The sequence below is a fragment of the Schistocerca gregaria genome, chromosome 2, assembly GCF_023897955.1.
Source record: "Schistocerca gregaria isolate iqSchGreg1 chromosome 2, iqSchGreg1.2, whole genome shotgun sequence".
Lineage (NCBI taxonomy): Eukaryota > Metazoa > Arthropoda > Insecta > Orthoptera > Acrididae > Schistocerca > Schistocerca gregaria.
In genome coordinates this window covers 329,294,647-329,316,076 of record NC_064921.1, presented here as the reverse complement: position 1 = coordinate 329,316,076, position 21,430 = coordinate 329,294,647, and the positions used below count along the sequence as shown (strand labels likewise).

Here is a 21,430-nt window from a genome sequence, read left to right as displayed (position 1 = left end):
TTCTTAACTGTTCGAAATGAAAAGTATCCATTTTATAAAACATTCATCAACTATTGATGACATTCTTTTGGGGATAAGCCACCCAAAACAATTAATTTTATCAACACACAGTATTAAAATTTATCCATTTGGGCAAAGCAAATGATCACTTTATTTACGGCATATTTTGTTTACATCCTGTTTTCAAAGTTGATACTTAATTTACATTGTCTTGCAACATAGCTCAGCATGACAAAAATGAAATTTTATTTACATTAATTCTGCCTCTGTCACAGGCCCATAAATTTTTATTGCGTTTTACCAAATCATAAATGAACACTCAGTGTATGGAAAAACACAAATTGCCATTTTTCTGGAAGTATCTAGATTGCTACATTAAGAATGCATTTTACATTCTCTCTCTCTCTCTCTCTCTCTCTCTCTCTCTCTCTCTCTCTCTCTCTCTCTCTCTCTCCAAAGTGAAAATTGATTAATTCACCAACATATTTATTCCATAAATCTCGGCGTGCGTGAAGAAGCAGTCACTGTATATACTGTTTCTGTAAGGTATTGTAACAACACATTATCACTAGTCCTTATCTACACACAATGACGTAGATGTAGAAATACAGGGTGTATAAAAAGAATTATACAGTTGGGCACATCTTTATTTCTGAAACTAGTAAACATGTACAATGAGTTTTGTTTTTTGACAAACAGGAAACTCAAAACTCTTTCTTTCATACATTTTCATAGGTGTTCAATATGCCATCCATGGCATATGTCAATGCAGTATTCAAATTTTTCCCACACTGCAGCAAGCATGTCTTGAGTTACAGCTTCCATAGCTGCTGTTATGTGAGGACTCAGTTCGTTCATTGTTGTTGGTAATGGAGGCACATAAGCAGAGTATTTTATGAACCCCCACAAGAAATAAGCACGTACAGTCAGTTCTGGTGACCTTGGAGGCCAGTAATGTAAGGCTTAATCATTTGGTCGAATGCAACCGATCCATCATTGAGTAATCCTTTGATTTAAAAATTCCCACACTTCCAGATGCCAGTGCCCCATACTGCTGCTAAAAAATGAAGTCAATTGAATCAGTCTCCAACTGTGGGAAAAGGAAGTTCTCAAGTATATTGAGATATATGCTTCCTGCAGCAATGTTGTCAGCAAAGAAAAATGGACCATACACCTTTTCCAGTGAAGCTGCACAAAAATCATTAAATTTTGGAGAGTGCCTATCATGTTTTACAACTTCATGTGGTTGTTCCATACCTCTTATTCTCACGTTATGACAGTTCACCTTTCCATATAAATGAAAGCTTGCTTGTCATTAAACACTAAGTGCGGATGAAAACTGTCATCCTCCATCTTGCCAAGAAATAAATTACAGAACTTCACATGTTTTTGTTTATCAACTTTATGAAGAACTTGCAGTAGCTGAATTTTGTACTGTTTCATGTGTAAACATCAGGATTTCTGTGGACTCCTTGTGAAACTATGGTGGGTACGATCAACATCTGTTGAAGACACACGGGGATGGCCTGGCGATTTGCCTTTACACAAACAACCTGTTTCTCAAAAGTATTCATGCCCATGTAATGCTCTGTGTTTTAGGAGGATCCACACCATACCTAATACAAAAGTCGCGTTGAACAGCTATTACTGACTTACACTGCTGCTCCCTAGCAGTAACCATGTAAAATTTGAGAGTTTGCTCTTTCCAACAGTATTCATGCACATATCTCAAATAACATAACAGTTTGTTTTTTTTTAAGTCAGAGTACAAGAAGTAAGTTACATCTATTATGACAGGCCAATCAACTTTTATTGAGTGCCACACCACACTTCACTTCACTTCAAAGATATACACAGATATATGACACCATTTTTCAACAGTCATCAAGCCTCTGTAAACAAGGTTCGGAATGTTCTACCAATCCTCGACATCCATTTCTTGTAGAATATTAGGAAGTATTCTGCCTTCAACATAATGGGGTATCTCAAACAGAATGACCATCTCCATAGCAACCTGCATGCATTCCAAAAAACATCCCACTTTTCTCATATGACATCCTGAAAAGTCGTGGATCAAGGTAGGCAGGTAGATGCTATATTTCACAATTTCCAAAAAATATTTGACTCGGTGCTACATCCATGTTCATTATCAAAAGTAAGATTTACAGGTTATCAACTGAAATATGCGACAGGATTGAGATGTTTTTGGTAGGGAGGATGTTTCATGTTGACTTGGATAGAGAGTCATCAACTTTTGGTTTCTCCCAAGGAACTGTTTTGGGACCCTTACTGTTCAGCTGTTTATCACTGACCATGCAGATAACATTAGTAGCAACCTCAGACCTGTCACAGGTGATATATAATGTACTGTTTGCAAATATTCAGTTAGTTCTTCAAGTGGTGCAAAGATTGATAGCTTGGCTTAAATGTTCAAAAATGTAAAACTGTACACTTCTCAAAATGAGAGAATGGAGTATCCTATGACTACAATAGCAATGACACCCATTGGGAATCTGTCAACTCATACAAATGTGTGAGTGTAACATTTTGCAGAGATATGAATGGAATGATCACATAGTCTGAGGCATAGGGAAAGCAGGTAGCAGGCTTCAGTTCATTGTTAGAATACTAGGAAAATGCAATCAGTCTAAAGGGAGATTGCTTTTCAATCACGTGTGCAACCCATTCTCAAATACTATGTTTGGGACCCATACCAAATAGGACTAATAGGGGATATTGAATGTATACAGGCAGTGGCAGTATGAATGGTCACAGTCTGTTCGCCCAGTGGGAGAGTGTCATAGAGATATTTAAGAAACTGAACTGGCAGACCCTTGAAGTTAAGAAGTAAATTATCTCATGAAAGCCTACTTAAAATGTTTAAAGAACCAGCTTTAAATTATGAGTCTAGAAATGCACTACAATTCCATGCTCATTGCTCCCTAAGCAATTGTGAGATCAAGATTAGATTAATTAAAGTGTAGGCAGAGATATTTAAACAGTCACTCTTCCTGCACTCCATACCTGAAGGGAGTGGAAAGAAGACCTAATAACTGACACAGTTAGAAGTACCCTCTACCATGCATTTCATAGATGTTTGGAGAGTACTGTTGTAGATGCAGAATGATAATTATAGGAATTATTTGTAGATTACTCCATATATGTACAGTAAGAGGCAAAAAACATCTACTATGAAGGAAGCTGCTGCTCTCCTCAACTTTTTATGTAATAATAAAGGATGCTTGACATCTGTATTCTATTAAGTTCATGGCACAGTTACAATATTTTCAGCTGTCATAATGAAAAATGCAGCGAGTGTTTGGCAGAGGCTTTGCAAACTATGTGGAATGTTTGGCCAACATAATGCTCTGAATAAGTCGACTGTGATTAGGCTGATTGCTGTATGTGAGAAAACCAGTTCAGTTGTGAGCTTTGAACCTCAGGGCATCCTCATGTTAGTCTTTCTGTGAAATACATCATCATTCTCAGTAATAACACTGATTTAAGTCCAGTGAAGTCTATTTGCTGAAATTCATAACAATTGGATATTGCCAGCACCAGCAGGCAATGAATTCTGAAAAGATATCAGCACTTTTGGGCCTATAAAACAGACAACAATTTTATCAAGAAAACAGTCTTCACTGACGAGGTTCACCCTCTGAAGAATGACTTCACGAACAAGTAAAACTGCAGGATGTGGCAGAGAGAAAACCCTGGAATAATTATGGAGAAGCTATTACATTCATAACTATTGACTGTGTGGTGTGGAGTTTGGGCTGAGTGTTTAACTAGGTCTTACTTCTCCGAAGACATTGTTAGAAATGCATTAACAGTGGATGGTGAATGCTACCACTATATGTTAAAGAGTTTTTTTGGTCTGAACTGAACTGAATTATAGGAATGCTGAAGAGGTTTGGTTTCAGTAAGATGTCTCTACTTGTCACACATTGATTGCAACGATGGACTTATTACAAGAGGTTCCCTGGCTGGGTCACTTCTCACAGTGGTGACATGAATTTGCCACCAAGAGTTTGCAATTTGATTTGGTTTCTTTCTGTGCAGATACTGTAAGTACGCTGTTAAACCATGCTCACTACCAGAGCTCAAGATCAAGATTAAGGGTGTACTTTCAGAACTAGAGATGCAAGTATGCTGCAATGTCATGAACATTTGAGTAATATCATACACTGCGTGATAGAAAAATTTATGCACCCAGAAGACATGGTCAGGTCTAAATGGACCTTCATATGTGTACACACCATCGGCGGGAATACAAATGATTAAAGTTGTAATTCTCTGTGACAGGTAGAACACCCACATGACTGCATTAGGCTAGTAGGAGTGTGGACAGCATCAGGTGTTGAGTGATCACCATGAAAGACATAGATGCACCACATACTTGTGTAAGATGACAATATCGACACACCAGTCAGAGTTTTAAAGTGGCATCATTGTGGATCTTCATTTGGGCGGCTGGTCAGATCTTGAAATATCCAGATTTATGGGGCACTCGGATCTGACAGTTGCCCCATGCTGGACTACATCATAACATAACAGTAGGCATACTTGCTTGTCATTGATGTTCGGGTTGATCACCACAAGGGAGGATTGCAGTTTTGTGCACCAAGCACATTGTAAACCTTCACATTTTCCCTACCATGTGAGAACAGTTAGTGGGCTTCCAGCAACATTCAGTCATCTGTCAGAGACTTACAGTAGTCAGACTAAGAAATCGCTGTCCCATGAGCCGGCTGATAACACCACCACCACACAAACAGCTGTGAGGACTATGCTGTGAAGAGGGAATTGCTAATTAAGTATTTTTTTCCTTTGTATTTGAATATCTGGGGATTTCCATTTCCTGCTTGATGTGAGTAAGTAATCTGTTATGGATTTTTTCAGCAGAGTGTAAAACTCCATAGTTTATACTTTTATTTTAGTATTGGTTATGAATTGCACAGTTTACCTTAACTCTTATAAACCTTGAATACTATTAGGAATATGGGCAAGCTACTATGAACAGCACAGTGAACGCATTATTATTGTATCAAAAATAGGCACAAAACCCAAGCCTACTGCTGTAGTATATGTTTGTATTCCAACTAGAGCCACAGATGATGAAGAGACAGGAGAAATGTTAACGAGATAAAAGAAATTATTCAGATGAAAATCAAACAATGGAAAATCCAGGATGAAATGTAACAATATTATGAAAAGTAAAGTTGCTACTCACCATATAATGGAAATACTACACACACACACACACACACACACACACACACACACACACACACACACACACACACGCACATGCACACGCACACGCACACGCCTGCAGTTTCCGGCAACTGTAGCCACACTGCAAGCAGCAGCAACAGTGCATGATGAGAGTGGTGGGGGTGAAGAGGAGGCTAGGGATAGTAGGGTAAGGATGGGACAGTGCAGTACTGCTGGGGAGCACACAGGGACAAGCTGGAGAGGATAGGGCAGCTCTGTGCAGTCGGGAGGTTCGACGGAGGGGAGGGGAGGGGAGGGGAGAGGGGGGTAGCGAAAAAGGAGAGAAGTAAAATGACTTGCATGGTGGAATGAGGGCTGCATAATGCTGGAATGGGAACGTAGGCTGGATGGGTGAGGACAATGACTAATGAAGGTTGAGGTCAGGAGGGTTACGTGAATTTAGTATATATTGCAGGGAAGTTCACCCCTGTGCACTTCAGAAAGGTGGTGGTGGTGGTGGTGGTGGCGGTGGTGGTGGTGGGAAGGATCCATATGGCACAGGGTGTGAAGCAGTCATTGAAATGAAAGATGTCATGTTTAGCAGCGTGCTCAGCAACCAGGTGGTCCACTTGTTTCTTGGCCTCAGGTTTTTGGTGGGCATTCACGCGGAAGACAGCTTGTTGGTTGTCATGCTCACATAGAATATAGAACAGTGATGGCAGCTTAGCTTGTAGATCACATGACTGGTTTCACAGGTAGCCCTGCCTTTGATGGGATAGGTAATTTTTGTGACCAGACTGGAATAGGTGTTGACGGGATAATGTATGGGGCACGTCTTACATCTAGGTATATTACAGCTATTAGGTAAGGGGTTTGGAGCAGAGGTTGTGTAGGGATGGACAATTATATTGTGTAGATTCAGTGGATGGCGGAATACCAATGTGGGAGATGTGGGAAGGAAAGTGCGAAGGCCATTTCTCATTTCAGGGTACAACGAGATGTGTAGTGGAAAGCCTGACAGAGAATGTAATTCAGTTGTTCTAGTCCTGTGTGGTGCCAAGTTACGAGGGGAATGCTCATCTGTGGCCGGATGGTGGGACTTTGGGAGGTGGTGGGAGACTGTAAGGATAAGGCATGGGAGATTTCTTTCTGTACAAGGTTGGGAGGATAGTTACATCTGTGAAGGCTTCAGTGAGACCCTCAGTATATTTTGAGAGGGACTGCTTGTTGCTGCAGATGCAACAACCGCAGGAGGCTAGTCTATATGGAAAGGATTTCTTGGTATTGAACAGGTGGCAGCTGTCAAAGTGGAGGTATTCCTGGTGGTTAGTAGGTTTCATGTGGATGGAGGTACTGTTCTGACCATCGCTGAGGTGGAGGTCAACATCTACGAAGGTAGTTCGTTGGGTTGAGTAGGACCAAGTGAAACAAATGGGGGAGAAGTTGTTGAGGTTCTGCAGGAACAAGGATTGGGTGTCCTCACCCTCGATCCAGATTGCGATGATGTCATCAATGAACCTGAACCAAGTGAGGGGTTTAGGAAGGATTCCTTTAGATGGCCCATGAATAGGTTGGCATATGATGGTGCCATGCAGGTGCCTATAGCCATCCTTCAAACTTGTCTGTAGGTAATGCCTTCAAAGAAGAAGTAATTGTGGGTGAGGATATAGTTGTCATGGTCACTAGGAAAGAGGTTGTTGGTTTGGAGTCCATCGGGCATTGGGGAAGGTACTGTTCAATAGTGGTTAGGCCATGGGCATTAGGAATATTAGTGTAAAGGGAGGTCGCATCAATAGTGTCAAGCAGGGCACCGTGTGGTAAAGGGACAGGAATTGGGGAGAGTCGGTGGAGGAAAAGAAAGGAGTATACCAGAAGACCAAATGCGTAAAAATACAGGGCTCAATAGAAATCCTTGGGTAATGCAAGAGATATTGAATTTAATTTAAGAAAGGAGAAAATATATAAATGCAGCAAATGAAACAGATGAAAGGGAATGCAAATGTGTTTAAAAAATGAGATTGACAGGAAGGGCAAAATGGCTAAGCAAGAATGGCTAGAGGACAAATGTAAATACTTAGAAGCATATTCCACTAGGGGAAAGATAGATACCACTGAAAGGAGTATTAAAGAGGCCTTTGGGGAAAAGAAGAGCAGCTGTATGAATATCAAAGGCTCAGAGGAAAACCAAAAGGAAAGCTCAACAGTGGAAGGAATGTATAGAGTGTCTATACAAGGGAGACAAACTGTAAGGCAGTATGATGGAATGGGAGATGTGACAAGAGTAATTGAGAGAGCTCTGGAAGATCCTTTTTTTTTTTTTTTTTTTTAAAGCAAACGACATTCTATCAGAACTACTGATTGCCTTGGGAGAACCAGCCATGACAACTCTCTCCCATGTGGTGTGCAAGATGTATGAAACAGGTGAAATACCCTGAGACGTCAAAGAAAAATATAATAATTCCAATTCCAAAGAAAGCAGGTGATGACAGGGGTGAAAACTACCAAACTAACAATTTAATAAGTCATGATTGGAAATACTAACACACATTCTTTACAGAAAGAGGGAAAAACTAGTAGAAGCTGACCTCGAGGAAGATCAGTTTGGATTTTAGAGAAATATAGGAAGTGGAGAAAATGGTCAATAGATTGTGTGTGATAAAGCGGCTGGGGTGGATGAAGTTAAGTCAGAACTCATCAAATACAGTGGAATGTCAGGTCTTAAATGGCTACATAGGATAATTGAAATGGTGTGGGAGTCAGGACAGGTTCTATCAGACTGGACGAAAGCAGTAATCACACCAGTCTTTAAACATGGAAACAGAAAAGATTGTAACAACTACAGAGGTATCTCATTAATCAGCGTTGTGGCTAAAATCTTCACAGGTAGTGTTGAAAGGAAATTGCGAGTATTAGTTGAGGACAAATTGGATAAAAATCAGTGTGGGTTTAGGCCTCTTAGAAGTTGTCAGGACCAGATCTTTAGCTTACGGCAAATAATGGAGAAGTGTTATGAGTGGAACAGGGTATTGTATCTATGTTTTGTAGATCTAGAAAAGGCATATGACCAGGTTCCTAGGAGGAAGTTATTGTCTGTTCTACGAGATTCTGGAATAGGAGACAAACTTTTGCGAGCAATTAAAGGTCTTTACATGGATAGTCAGGCAGCAGTTGACGGTAAATTGAGTTCATGGTTCAGAGTAGTTTCAGGGGTAAGACAAGGCTGCAACCTGTCTCCACTGTTGTTCATGTTATTTATGGATCATATGTTGAAAACAATAGACTGGCTGGGTGAGATTAAGATATGTGAACACAAAATAATCAGTCTCGCATATGCGGATAACTTAGTTGTGATGGCAGATTCGATTGAAAGTTTGCAAAGTAATATTTCAGAGCTAGATCAGAAAAGTAAGGACTATGGTATGAAGAGTAGGATCTCCAAAACGGAAGTAATGTCAGTGGGAAAGAGATATAAATGGATTGAGTGCCAAATAGAAGGAACAAAGTTAGAACAGGTGGACGGTTTCAAGTACTTAGGATGCATATTCTCACAGGATGGCAACATAGTGAAAGAACTGGAAGCGAGGTGTAGCAAAGCTAATGCAGTGAGCGCTTAGCTACAATCTACTCTCTTCTGCAAGAAGGAAGTCAAGACTAAGTTATCTGTGCACCATTCTGTCTTTCGACCAATTTTGTTGTATGGGAGCGAAGCTGGGTAGATTCAGGTTACCTTATCAATAGGGTTGAGGTTACGGATATGAAAGTAGCTAGGATGATTGCAGGTACTAGTAGATGGGAACAAATGCAGGAGGGTGTCCACAATGAGAAAAGAGGAAATAAAAGAAAAACTGAGAATGAACACTACAGATGTAGCAGTCAGGGCAAACAGGCTTAGATGGTGGGACCATGTTACATGCATGGGAAAAGCAAGGTTACCCAAGAGACTCATGGGTTCAGCAGTAGAGCGTAGGAGGAGTCGGGGCAGAACAAGGAGAAGGTACCTGGATTCGGTTAAGAATGATTTTGAAGAAACAGGCTTAACATCAGAAGAGGCACCAATGTTAGCACTGAATATGGGATCATGAAGGAATTTTATAAGGGGGCTATGCTCCAGACTGAACGCTGAAAGGCATAATCAGTCTTAAATCATGATGATGTAGGAACATGCAAGGCAATATTGACCCTATGACTTATGTTAGAATACAGGTTAAGGAAATTTTTAACCTACATTTACAGATTTTGAAAATGTTGATTGGAATACTGTCTTGGAAATTCTGAAGACAGCAGGAGTAAAATACTGGGACCAAAAGGCTATTTACAACTTGTAGAGAAAGCAGACAACAGTTATAAGAGTCAAGGGGACATGAAATGGAAGAAGGGAGTGAGATAGAGTTATAGCCCCCCCCACCACAATGTAGTTGAATCTGTATACTGAACAAGAAATGAACGAAACAAAATTTGGAGTCGGAATTAAAGGTCAGGGACAAGAAAGAAAAGTTTTGGAGTTGGCCCCTGACACTGTAATTCTGTCAGAGACGGCAAAAGACTTGAAAGAGCAGTTGAACAGAATGGACATTGTCTTGAAAGGAGGGTGTAAGACAAGGCAAAACAAGAGTAATGGAATGTAGTGAAATTAAATCAGGTGATTGTGTGGGAGTTAGATTAGAAAATGAGACATTTAAAGTAGTAGATGAGTTTTGCTATTTGGGCAGCAAAGTAACTGTCAATGGCCAAAGTAGAGAGGATATAAAATGTAGACTGGCAATGGTAAGAAAAGCATTTCTGTGCAAGAGAAATTTGTTAACATCAAATATAGAGTTAAGCATTAGGAAGCCTTTCCTGAAAGTATTTGTCTGGAATGTAGCCAGTATGGAAATCAGACATGGACAATAAACAGTTTAGACAAGAAGAGAATAGAAGCTTTTGAAACCTGGTGGTACAGAAGAGTGTTGAAAATTAGATGGGTAGATCACTTAACAAATAAGGAAGTACTTAATGGAATTGGGAAGACGAGAAACTTTGGCCCTACTTGACCAGAAGAAGGGATCAGTTGATAGGAAACATTCTGATACATCGAGGGATCACCAATTTAGTGTTAGAGGAAAGTGTGATGTCTCCCTCTACAATTTTTATACGAGATGAAACAGTAAGCAGATTCAGAAGGCTGTAGGTTGTGGTAGTTATTTGGAGATAAAGAAGCATGCACAGGATAGTGTAGTGTGGACGGCTGCATCAAGCCAGTCTTCAGACTGAATACCATAATTTATTAAATACACATGAGTGTAAGAACTCCTTGGTCCTTCAAGAAGCTACTGCAAGATGTGTGATTGCATGATAGGCTCTTTACATGCTTCTGTAGAATAAATACTTTTTTTTTACCTTAACCACAGAGCCCCAGAACATGATACTAGCAACCCTATCTGCAGGTCATGCAAGAGGTATCTAATTGCAAAAGAGGAGTTTTTTGGTTGATTTATCCAGTTGCTGTTGCCACCTTTGTTTGTCACACAGTTGGAATCAGAAGTGATCTTTGTGATACCTTCATCTGGTATCCATAATAAATCAATTAAAAACTTATATTAAAAACAAAGATTCCAAGACTTACCAAGCGGGAAAGCGCCGGCAGACAGGCACATGAACAAAACACACAAACACACACACAGAATTACGAGCTTTCGCAACTGGCAGTTGCTTCGTCAGGAAAGAGGGAAGGAGAGGGAAAAATGAAAGGATGTGGGTTTTAAGGGAGAGGGTAAGGAGTCATTCCAATCCCGGGAGCGGAAAGACTTCCCTTAGGGGAAAAAAAGGACAGGTGTACACTCGCACACACACACACATATCCATCCGCACATACACAGACACAAGCAGACATATTTCTGTGTATGTGCGGATGGATATGTGTGTGTGTGTGCGAGTGTACACCTGTCCTTTTTTTCCCCTAAGGGAAGTCTTTCCGCTCCCGGGATTGGAATGACTCCTTACCCTCTTCCTTAAAACCCACATCCTTTCATTTTTCCCTCTCCTTCCCTCTTTCCTGACGAAGCAACTGCCAGTTGCGAAAGCTCGTAATTCTGTGTGTGTGTTTGTGTGTTTTGTTCATGTGCCTGTCTGCCGGCGCTTTACCGCTTGGTAAGTCTTGGAATCTTTGTTTTTAATATATTTTTCCCATGTGGAAGTTTCTTTCTGTTTTATTTACATCACAATTAAAAACTTAGAATTTTGTTCAAAAACTACACTGATTTACTAGCCAAGCTATTTTGTTCCTGTGCCTCCCATAGTCAGCCATGTCTGGTGTACCTACATTTGTGTTTACTCCATGGTGCACATGGCAGAGCATATTTCTAGTACCATAAACATTTCCTCTTTCCTTATTTGTTTGCAAATGGTAAGTGGGCAGAATAAGTGTTAAAAATTTTCTGCATGACCTCAGTTTCTGTGCTTTGACAGTCATGATCATTTGATAACATATACACTCCTGGAAATGGAAAAAAAACACATTGACACCGGTGTGTCAGACCCACCATACTTGCTCCGGACACTGCGAGAGGGCTGTACAAGCAATGATCACACACACGGCACAGCGGACACACCAGGAACCGCGGTGTTGGCCGTCGAATGGCGCTAGCTCCGCAGCATTTGTGCACTGCCGCCGTCAGTGTCAGCCAGTTTGCCGTGGCATACGGAGCTGCATCGCAGTCTTTAACACTGGTAGCATGCCGCGACAGCGTGGACGTGAACTGTATGTGCAGTTGCCGGACTTTGAGCGAGGGCGTATAGTGGGCATGCGAGAGGCCGGGTGGACGTACCGCCGAATTGCTCAACACGTGGGGCGTGAGGTCTCCACAGTACATCGATATTGTCGCCAGTGGTCGGCGGAAGGTGCACGTGCCCGTCGACCTGGGACCGGACCGCAGCGACGCACGGATGCACGCCAAGACCGTGGGATCCTACGCAGTGCCGTAGGGGACCGCACCGCCACTTCCCAGCAAATTAGGGACACTGTTGCTCCTGGGGTATCGACGAGGACCATTCGCAACCGTCTCCATGAAGCTGGGCTACGGTCCCGCACACCGTTAGGCCGTCTTCCGCTCACGCCCCAACATCGTGCAGCTCGCCTCCAGTGGTGTAGCGACAGGCGTGAATGGAGGGACGAATGGAGACGTGTCGTCTTCAACGATGAGAGTCGCTTCGGCCTTGGTGCCAATGATGGTTGTACGCGTGTTTGGCGCCGTGCAGGTGAGCGCCACAATCAGGACTGCATACGACCGAGGCACACAGGGCCAACACCCGGCATCATGGTGTGGGGAGCGATCTCCTACACTGGCCGTACACCTCTGGTGATCGTCGAGGGGACACTGAATAGTGCACGGTACATCCAAACCGTCATCAAACCCATCGTTCTACCATTCCTAGACCGGCAAGGGAACTTGCTGTTCCAACAGGACAATGCACGTCCGCATGTATCCCGTGCCACCCAACGTGCTCTAGAAGGTGTAAGTCAACTACCCTGGCCAGCAAGATCTCCGTATCTGTCCCCCATTGAGCATGTTTGGGACTGGATGAAGCGTCGTCTCACGCGGTCTGCACGTCCAGCACGAATGCTGGTCCAACTGAGGCGCCAGGTGGAAATGGCATGGCAAGCCGTTCCACAGGACTACATCCAGCATCTCTATGATCGTCTCCATGGGAGAATAGCAGCCTGCATTGCTGAGAAAGGTGGATATACACTGTACTAGTGCCGACATTGTGCAAGCTCTGTTGCCTGTGTCTATGTGCCTGTGGTTCTGTCAGTGTGATCATGTGATGTATCTGACCCCAGGAATGTGTCAATAAAGTTTCCCCTCCCTGGGACAATGAATTCACGGTGTTCTTATTTCAATTTCCAGGAGTGTATGAGAAGGAAGTAATACAGTACATTTTTTCCTCTTTTTGAACATGCATTCTTGGAATTTTAATAGGAAACCTCTCTGAGATGTAAATCTCTCTCAGATAGAATCTGCCATAGGGTCTGGATGAGATACCCCTTGGCATTCTTGCACTTACAAAATGAATCCATGATAAAACTGCTTTCTGTTGGATATTTTCTATCTCTCGTATTGGTGGCAAGGGTCTCCACTACTTCCATTTAGCCTTTTTTTTTTATCTCCCTTCCTACTTGGTAAGGCTCTCATACTGATTGAGAAACAATCAGTAACTCCTGTGGTTGCAGTATATTTTATGAGGAATTCTTCCAATGAATCTCAGTTACACCTCTGTCTTTCCCAAAACTGATTGTATATGGTAATTCAACTTTAAATCGCTATAGATGCATACTCCAAGATCCTTAATAGTTGAGACTGCTGCTGGTGACATTGCAAACAATAATGGATCTTTCTGTCTGCTCATGTGCAGTAAGTTATTTATTTATTTTGACGGTCTACACACTTAGTGTCTGTTGATAAAATTTTCTTCCATTTTAGCTTCCCTTTTACACCACCATAAGTCGTGAACTGCCTCACAGATACTCTCCTGTTATCCACCATATCATTTAGAGCACTGTATGTTTAACAAGACATGAAACACACTGTTGGGTATTGAGGAATTGTGGTTTATTCATCTCATAATGTACATTTGCAATCCATTTGGTTTCCATACTGACAGGAGACATGTCAGAAATTTATAATACAGTTACAATTATTTTTACACTGATAAGCAATAGCAGCTTTACTGTATGATGAAATGATGATGGCGTCCTTATGGGCAAAATATTCCGGAGGTAAAATAGTCCCCCATTCAGATCTCCGGGCGGGGACTACTCAAGAGGATGTCGTTATCAGGACAAAGAAAACTGGCGTTCTATGGATCGGAGTGTGGAATGTCAGATCCCTTAATCGGGCAGGTAAGTTAGAAAATTTAAAAAGGGAAATGGATAGGTTAAAGTTACATATAGTGGGAATTAGTGAAGTTCGGTGGCAGTAGGAATAAGATTTCTGGTCAGATGACTACAGGGTTATAAACACAAAATCAAATAGGGGTAATGCAGGAGTAGGTTTAATAATGAATAGGAAAATAGGAACGCGGGTAAGCTACTACAAACAGCATAGTGAACGCATTATTGTGGCCAAGATAGATACGAAGCCCACACCTACTACAGTAGTACAAGTTTATATGCCAACTAGCTCTGCAGATGACGAAGAAATTGAAGAAATGTATGATGAGATAAAAGATATTATCAGGTAGTGAAGAGAGACGAAAATTTAATAGTTATGGGTGACTGGAATTCGAGAGTAGGAAAAGGGAGAGAGGGACACATAGTACGTGAATATGGATTGGGTCTAAGAAATGAAAAGAGGAAGCCGCCTGGTAGAATTTTGCACAGAGCACAACTTAATCATAGCTAACACTTGGTTTAAGAATCATGAAAGAAGGTTGTATACATGGAAGAACCCTGGAGATATTAAAAGGTATCAGATAGATTATATAATGGTAAGACAGACATTTAGAAACCAGGTTTTAAATTGTAAGACATTTCCAGGGGCAGATGTGAACTCTGACCACAATCTATTGGTTATGACCTGTAGATTAAAACTGAAGAAACTGCAAAAAGGTGGGAACTTAAGGAGATGGGACGTGGATAAACTGAAAGAACCAGAGGTTGTACAGAGTTTCAGGGAGAGCATAAGGGAACAATTGACAGGAATGGGGGAAAGAAATACAGTAGAAGAAGAATGGGTAGTTTTGAGGGATGAAGTAGTGAAGGCAGCAGAGGATCAAGTAGGTAAAAAGACTAGGGCTAGTAGACATCCTTGGGTAACAGAAGAAATATTGAATTTAATTGATGAAAGGAAAAAATATAAAAATGCAATAAATCAAGGAAGCAAAAATGAATACAAGCGTAAAAAAAAAAAAAATCGACAGGAAATGCAAAATGGCTAAGCATGGATGGCTAGAGGACAAATGTAACGATGTAGAGGCTTATCCCACTAGGAGTAATATAGATACCGCCTACAGGAAAATTAACGAGGCCTTTGGAGATAAGAGAACCACTTGTATGAACATCAAGTGCTCAGATGGAAACCCAGTTCTAAGCAAAGAAGGGAAAGCAGAAAGGTGGAAGGAGTATATAGAGGGCGATGTACTTGAGGACCTGGAAATGTCTTGAGAACAATATTATGGAAATGGAAGAGGATGTAGATGAAGATGAAATGGGAGATACGATACTGCGTGAAGAGTTTGACAGAGCGCTGAAAGACCTGAGTCGAAACAAGGCCCCTGGAGTAGACAACATTCCATTTTAACTACTGACGGCCTTGGGAGAGCCAGTCCTGACAAAACTCTACCATCTGGTGAGCAAGATGTATGAAACAGGCAAAATACCCTCAGACTTCAAGAAGAACATAATAATTCCAATCCCAAAGAAAGCAGGTGTTGACAGATGTGAAAATTACCGAACAATCAGCTTAATAAGCCACAGCTGCAAAATACTAACACGAATTCTTTACAGACGAATGTAAAAACTAGTAAAGCCGACCTTGGGGAAGATCAGTTTGGATTCCGTAGAAATACTGGAACACGTGAGGCAATACTGACCTTATGACTTATCTTAGAAGAAAGATTAAGAAAAGGCAAACCTACGTTTCTAGCATTTATAGACTTAGAGAAAGCTTTTGACAATGTTGACTGGAATACTCTCTTTCAAATTCTAAAGGTGGCAAGGGTAAAATACAGGGAGCGAAAGGCTATTTACAATTTGTACAGAAACCAGATGGCAGTTCTAAGAATCGAGGGGCATGAAAGGGAAGCAGTGGTTGGGAAGGGAGTGATACAGGGCTGTAGCCTCTCCCCAATGTTGTCAATCTGTATATTGAGCAAGCAGTAACGGAAACAAAAGAAAAATTCGGAGTAGGTATTAAAATCCATGGAGAAGAAATAAAAAATTTGAGATTCGCCAATGACATTGTAATTCTGTCAGAGACAGCAAAGGACTTGGAAGAGCAGTTGAATGGAATGGACAGTGTCTTGAGAGGAGTATATAAGATGAACATCAACAAAAACAAAACAAGGATAATGGAATGGGGTCGAATTAAGTCGGGTGATGCTCTGGGAATTAGATTAGGAAATGAGACACTTAAAGTAGTAAAGGAGTTTTGCTATTTGGGGAGCAAAATAACTGATGGTCGAAGTAGAGAGGATACAAAATGTGGGCTGGCAATGGCAAGGAAAGCGTTTCTGAAGGAGAAATTTGTTAACATCGAGTATAGATTTAAGTGTCAGGAAGTATTTTCTGAAAGTATTTGTATGGAGTGTAGCCATGTATGGAAGTGAAACATGGACGATAAATAGTTTAGATAAGAAGAGAATAGAAGCTTTTGAAATGTGGTGCTACAGAAGAATGCTGAAGATTAGATCACAAAACTAATGAGGAAGTATTGAATAGGATAGGGGAGAAGAGAAATTTGTGGCACAACTTGACCAGAAGAAGGGATCGGTTGGTAGGACATGTTCTGAGGCATCAAGGGATCACCAATTTAGTATTTGGAGGGCAGCGTGGAAGGTAAAAATCGTAGAGGGAGACCAAGAGATGAATACACTAAGCAGACTCAGAAGGATGTAGGTTGCAGTAGGTACTGGGAGATGAAGCAGCATGCACAGGATAGAGTAGCATGGAGAGCTGCATCAAACCAGTCTCAGGACTGAAGACCACCACAACAACAACAAGTAATAGCAGTAAAATAAATGATAACACTATAATGATGTTTTTTTGGGATATTAACACACTGTATCCAGCTCAAATTTCCAGTTCGTCTTACATGAAGTCGTCATCTGAGTAATAATATTAGTGTCAGTTCCTCATATAGATATCTTTTACATGGATCTAAATTCATCTGCATTAGCGTGTCCCCTTTTAATTTATAATAATTTTCACTCCCATTTATTGATGTCCCTGGGAATACAATTTGAGAGCTTCTCCTTGTTAAAAGCTATCTACTCACTTCTATTTCCCAGAAAGAATTCACAGTCCAAACCAAAAATCTGGTCCATAATTCTATAAGCAAGTATCCACTATTCAACAGTAGATAATTGTATTGAATGCCTTTTGTAAGTCAAAGAACATGGCATCAATTTGGGTACTACTGACCTTACTGACAAACTGTGATTGTGATTATCTAGGGGTGCGGCCTGAAGCCGTGTCCTAAAAAAATGGTAGGAGTGAAAAGATTGCTATTTAATGTTCTAACTGATTTTCAAAAGAACACTGTTGGTGTAATCCAAGTTGATTCCTACAATGAGATTCTCAGGCTTCAGAAAGGCAATAAAATGTGTTCCATAATTCTGCAACTGACCGACATTAGTTATATACCCTATAGTTATACATTTGTCTGATGTCCAGTCTTAGAAACAGTAATTACTTGTACCTTTTTCCAGTCACTTGGAGCAATATTATTTCAGTGATTTGCTGTAAACTACTGCTAGGAGGGAAGCATGTTCTCTCGCAATGATTTGTATGTAATCCTATTATGAACACTCTAAGTTGATCCTACACTCTGTGATCACACTTCTGTCAATTCAGTGCCCATGTGATGACTAAAAGGGGCACAGTAGTGTGACTTCCCTCAGTAAATCATTTTTGAAAGACAGAAGTCAGTATATCTGTCTCTTTGTTTCAATGCAAATCACTCAGTGACTTGATAGATCCGTTTATTGAGTTTACATAAGACCAGAACTTATTACAATATTTTTGCTCATTGGTAAGCTTCTTACATTCATTTTAGCTTCATTCAGCTTTTGTTTGTTTACTAGGGACGAAGCTCTCTCCTTTCATAGCAGTTGTACAGTGTGGGTACTTAACCAGGGCAAGTCTTTTCCATCCCTCACAACTTTGTCAACAGTTACATATCTGTGCCATACTGTAATACTTTTGAATTTTCTGTATACACATTGTCACCCTCAGAGATAAATTCTTGGTGTATATTTCTCAAACAATCTGCATACTGGCAGAAAAATTTATGTAACTTGTTCAAAATATTTTAAATTGCAGTAGTTATGATTCCCTCCCCTACATTAACCAATTTTAAAAGTTTAGTTCTGTTAATCATATGAAGTCCTGTCCCTGTCACTCACAAGGTGTGAGAGAAAAGTATTGAGACTGACAACACTGCACTGCACTGTTGTTCTATTTGTGTAGGCCAATGTGTTCATCCCTTCCAAATGCTCAGTCCGAGTTCCAGCTTCATATATCCATCATGTGACATTTTAGAGTGCCATCACTGAAGTTGTGCTTAGGTTGTATAGAGCAGTGTTATGCCATTAAGTTTTGGACTTGAGGAATCTGTGAGTGTGACCTTTGAAAAGTTGAAACACACCTATGGGAAAGATTCTGTATCAGAGCACAAGTTTTTCGCTTGCAAAAATCATTTTTGGAAGGCAGAGAACAGACAACATACAAACCTCGCTCATGAAGACCTTCAATTTAAAAAACCAACAAAAATGTGAAACATGTGCATTCTGTTGTAAGATCATACCGACATTTAACAACACGGATGATGGGTGACCTGTTAAACACTTTCACAATACATCAAATTTAGACAGAAGTTGTGCACATGTGAAAGGTTTGTGCCAAAATGGGAACAAAAATCTCACAAAACTGAGCAGAAGGATAATCAAAGAAGTGTGTCCATTTATTTTAGAGGATTATTGCTGTTTGAAATAAAATAAAATAAATGAAAACTTTGTTAGATAAAAAAAATCAGTCTTATTATTTTTCTCACACACCATGTGTTTCTCCCATTCTATAACTGGAAAGCTTACCACAATCTGGAAATTTACACACATTATTATAAAACTTCTTCAGTTCACATAAGCATTCTGCTACTGTGGCTCCGAGACAGATAGTCTGCAGAGGCATCTGATTACCACGTTTGATGCCAAACTTCACTTAAATAATTCACATATGGCATCTTCAACCCACAAAAGATGTAATCAATATAATTGACTTCTGTACTGCCAGAAATATGACACCGCTATTGGCATCCTGCCTGTTTTAGCAATATAAAAATTTATTTTTGTAACACTAATTGGGTTTACTACCATTAATTAATGAGTCTAATTTTAGGAGCTTACCATACACACTATGCAATTAACTATGACTATATTCTCTATATGTGTTTACACAGGTCTGATGATCAATTAATTATGTTAATTTAACTTGAAAGACGCTCAGGAGCACACCAAATATATTCTGCTACCCAGGTAGCACCTTCCTGTGTACAATGCATGCTTGAGTGGCATAAAAGGAACACTAAAATTCTCTTTCCAGTCATCAGAGACTAGCCTTAGACTCTGATCTGTTCTGGGAGTGATGCTGCAAATACTGCTAGTGGTGAGAGTATCTCAAGAAAATCTAAACTGACAAGAAGCAAAGTTTCACGAGCAAAGTTTGTCATTACGTTTTTGCAATTCTTGTTGGTATTGACAGTTCTTAATGTGTTTATTTTTCCTTGCAGGTCTCTTGCAGCTGAACATGAACCTATATTAGCCACCAGTGGAGTTACACAAGTATCGTTTGTCTTAAAGATCTCACTAACTTATGACTTATTATGCAACTATTTATTCAGAAACATTACAATTGAAGCTTTCAGAAAGCTGTGGTGCTGTCTAAATATGCACTTCTTCAGACAATTTTGATTTTTTATAATGTAATATTTTTTTGGTGCTCACTATCATAATGTGCCTTAACAGTATTCGTCAAAGAAATGTGTCAGTATTTTTATATAGGTGTTGCTGCACTTTATTTTTGGCATGTGATATTGTGCATTGTGTGCGCATTTACAGTATTCATTGTTAGAGATTGATCTGAAAACTTGTATTAAGGTACTTAATATTTGTGTTTTTGCACTATTGTGTGTTCTGTTGGCACAAACTGTTAATTAAATAAAATTTTACTCCACGTTTTAACTTATTTTGTTTTCTGGGATCATCATTATAAAAGTCATGTCTTGAAAACATAAAAAGCACCACGAACATGAAACAGTTCAAACATCTCAAAACTTGTGAAGTGAAACGCTTTTCAGAACCAGTGCTGTGTTGTTTAGTAAACAGTAGCAAGAGAGGAAAATCTACATGCAGGCTCTTATGTCTACCTAATTATGAAATGAATAGAACTGATTGCAGGAGATTAATATCCCACTTACCTCTCCATCGCACCCCCCACAGATTTAGTTATAAGTTGGCACAGTGGATAGGCCTTGAAAAACTGAACACAGATCAATCGAGAAAACAGGAATAAGTTGTGTGGAACTATGAAAAAAAGTAACAAAATATACAAACTGAGTAGTCCATGCGCAAGATAGGCAACATCAAGGACAGTGTGAGCTCAGGAGTGCTGTGGTCCCGTGGTTACCATGAGCAGCTGCGGAAGGAGAGGTCCTTGGTTCAAGTCTTCCCTCGTGTGAAAAGTTGGCTTTCTTTATTTTCGCAAAGTTATGATCTGTTCGTTCGTTCATTGACATCTCTGTTCACTGTAATAAGTTTAGCGTCTGTTTTGCGACCGCACCGCAAAACCCCACGGAATAAATCTCACGTATTTAATGCACTCTCGTCCAAAGTAGCGAACAGTCAACTGCCAGCCAGGGAGCCTCGTTAGCTGGAATACTCTCTCTTTTGTGCGCTGTAGTCGACTGACGTTGTGTGTTTCGATGTTTGTTTGGTGTAGCGTCCCCATACTACGGCGCAGTTACCTCACATCGGACAGACAGGTAATAATTGTCTGAAAATAAAAAATTAAACTTTTCACTTGAGGGAAGACTTGAACCAAGGACCTCTTGTCCTGCAGCTGCTCACACTAACCACGGGACACCTGAGCCTACATTGTCCTTGATGTGGCATATCTTGCACATGGACTACTCAGTTTCTATATTTTTAATTTTTTTATTTTATTTTTATTTTTTATTTATTATTATTATTATTATTATTATTATTATTATTATTATTATTATTATTATTATTATTATTATTATTATTTTAGTTCCACACAACTTCTTCCTGTTTTCTCGATTGATCTGTGTTCAGTTTTTCAAGGTCTGTCCACTGTGCCAACTTATAACTAAATCTGAGGGGGGTGCAATGGGGACGTTCCCTTGCTAGAGAAATAATCATAATAAAAAGTTTGTTAGAAATAGCTCCTAATTCATGGCTGACCAATCAAGGATGAATCATCAATTCTGAGAACATGTTTCCC

At 40.3% G+C, this 21,430-nt stretch overlaps 1 protein-coding gene across 3 annotated transcripts in view; it reads left to right on the top strand.

The window, feature by feature from the left end:
* LOC126336982 (ATP-binding cassette sub-family A member 7-like) overlaps positions 1-20,148 on the top strand; it is a 585,480-nt gene extending 565,332 nt beyond the window's left edge. For all 3 annotated transcript variants that reach the window (XR_007565029.1, XM_050001219.1, XM_050001217.1), the window contains one exon: positions 19,698-20,148. Coding sequence is in view for 1 of the 3 variants with exons in the window: in XM_050001219.1 (XP_049857176.1) it covers positions 19,698-19,712 (15 nt within the window). In the remaining 2 variants the exon portion in view is untranslated. The remainder of the gene's footprint in view (positions 1-19,697) is intronic.
* Positions 20,149-21,430: the final 1,282 nt, after the last annotated feature.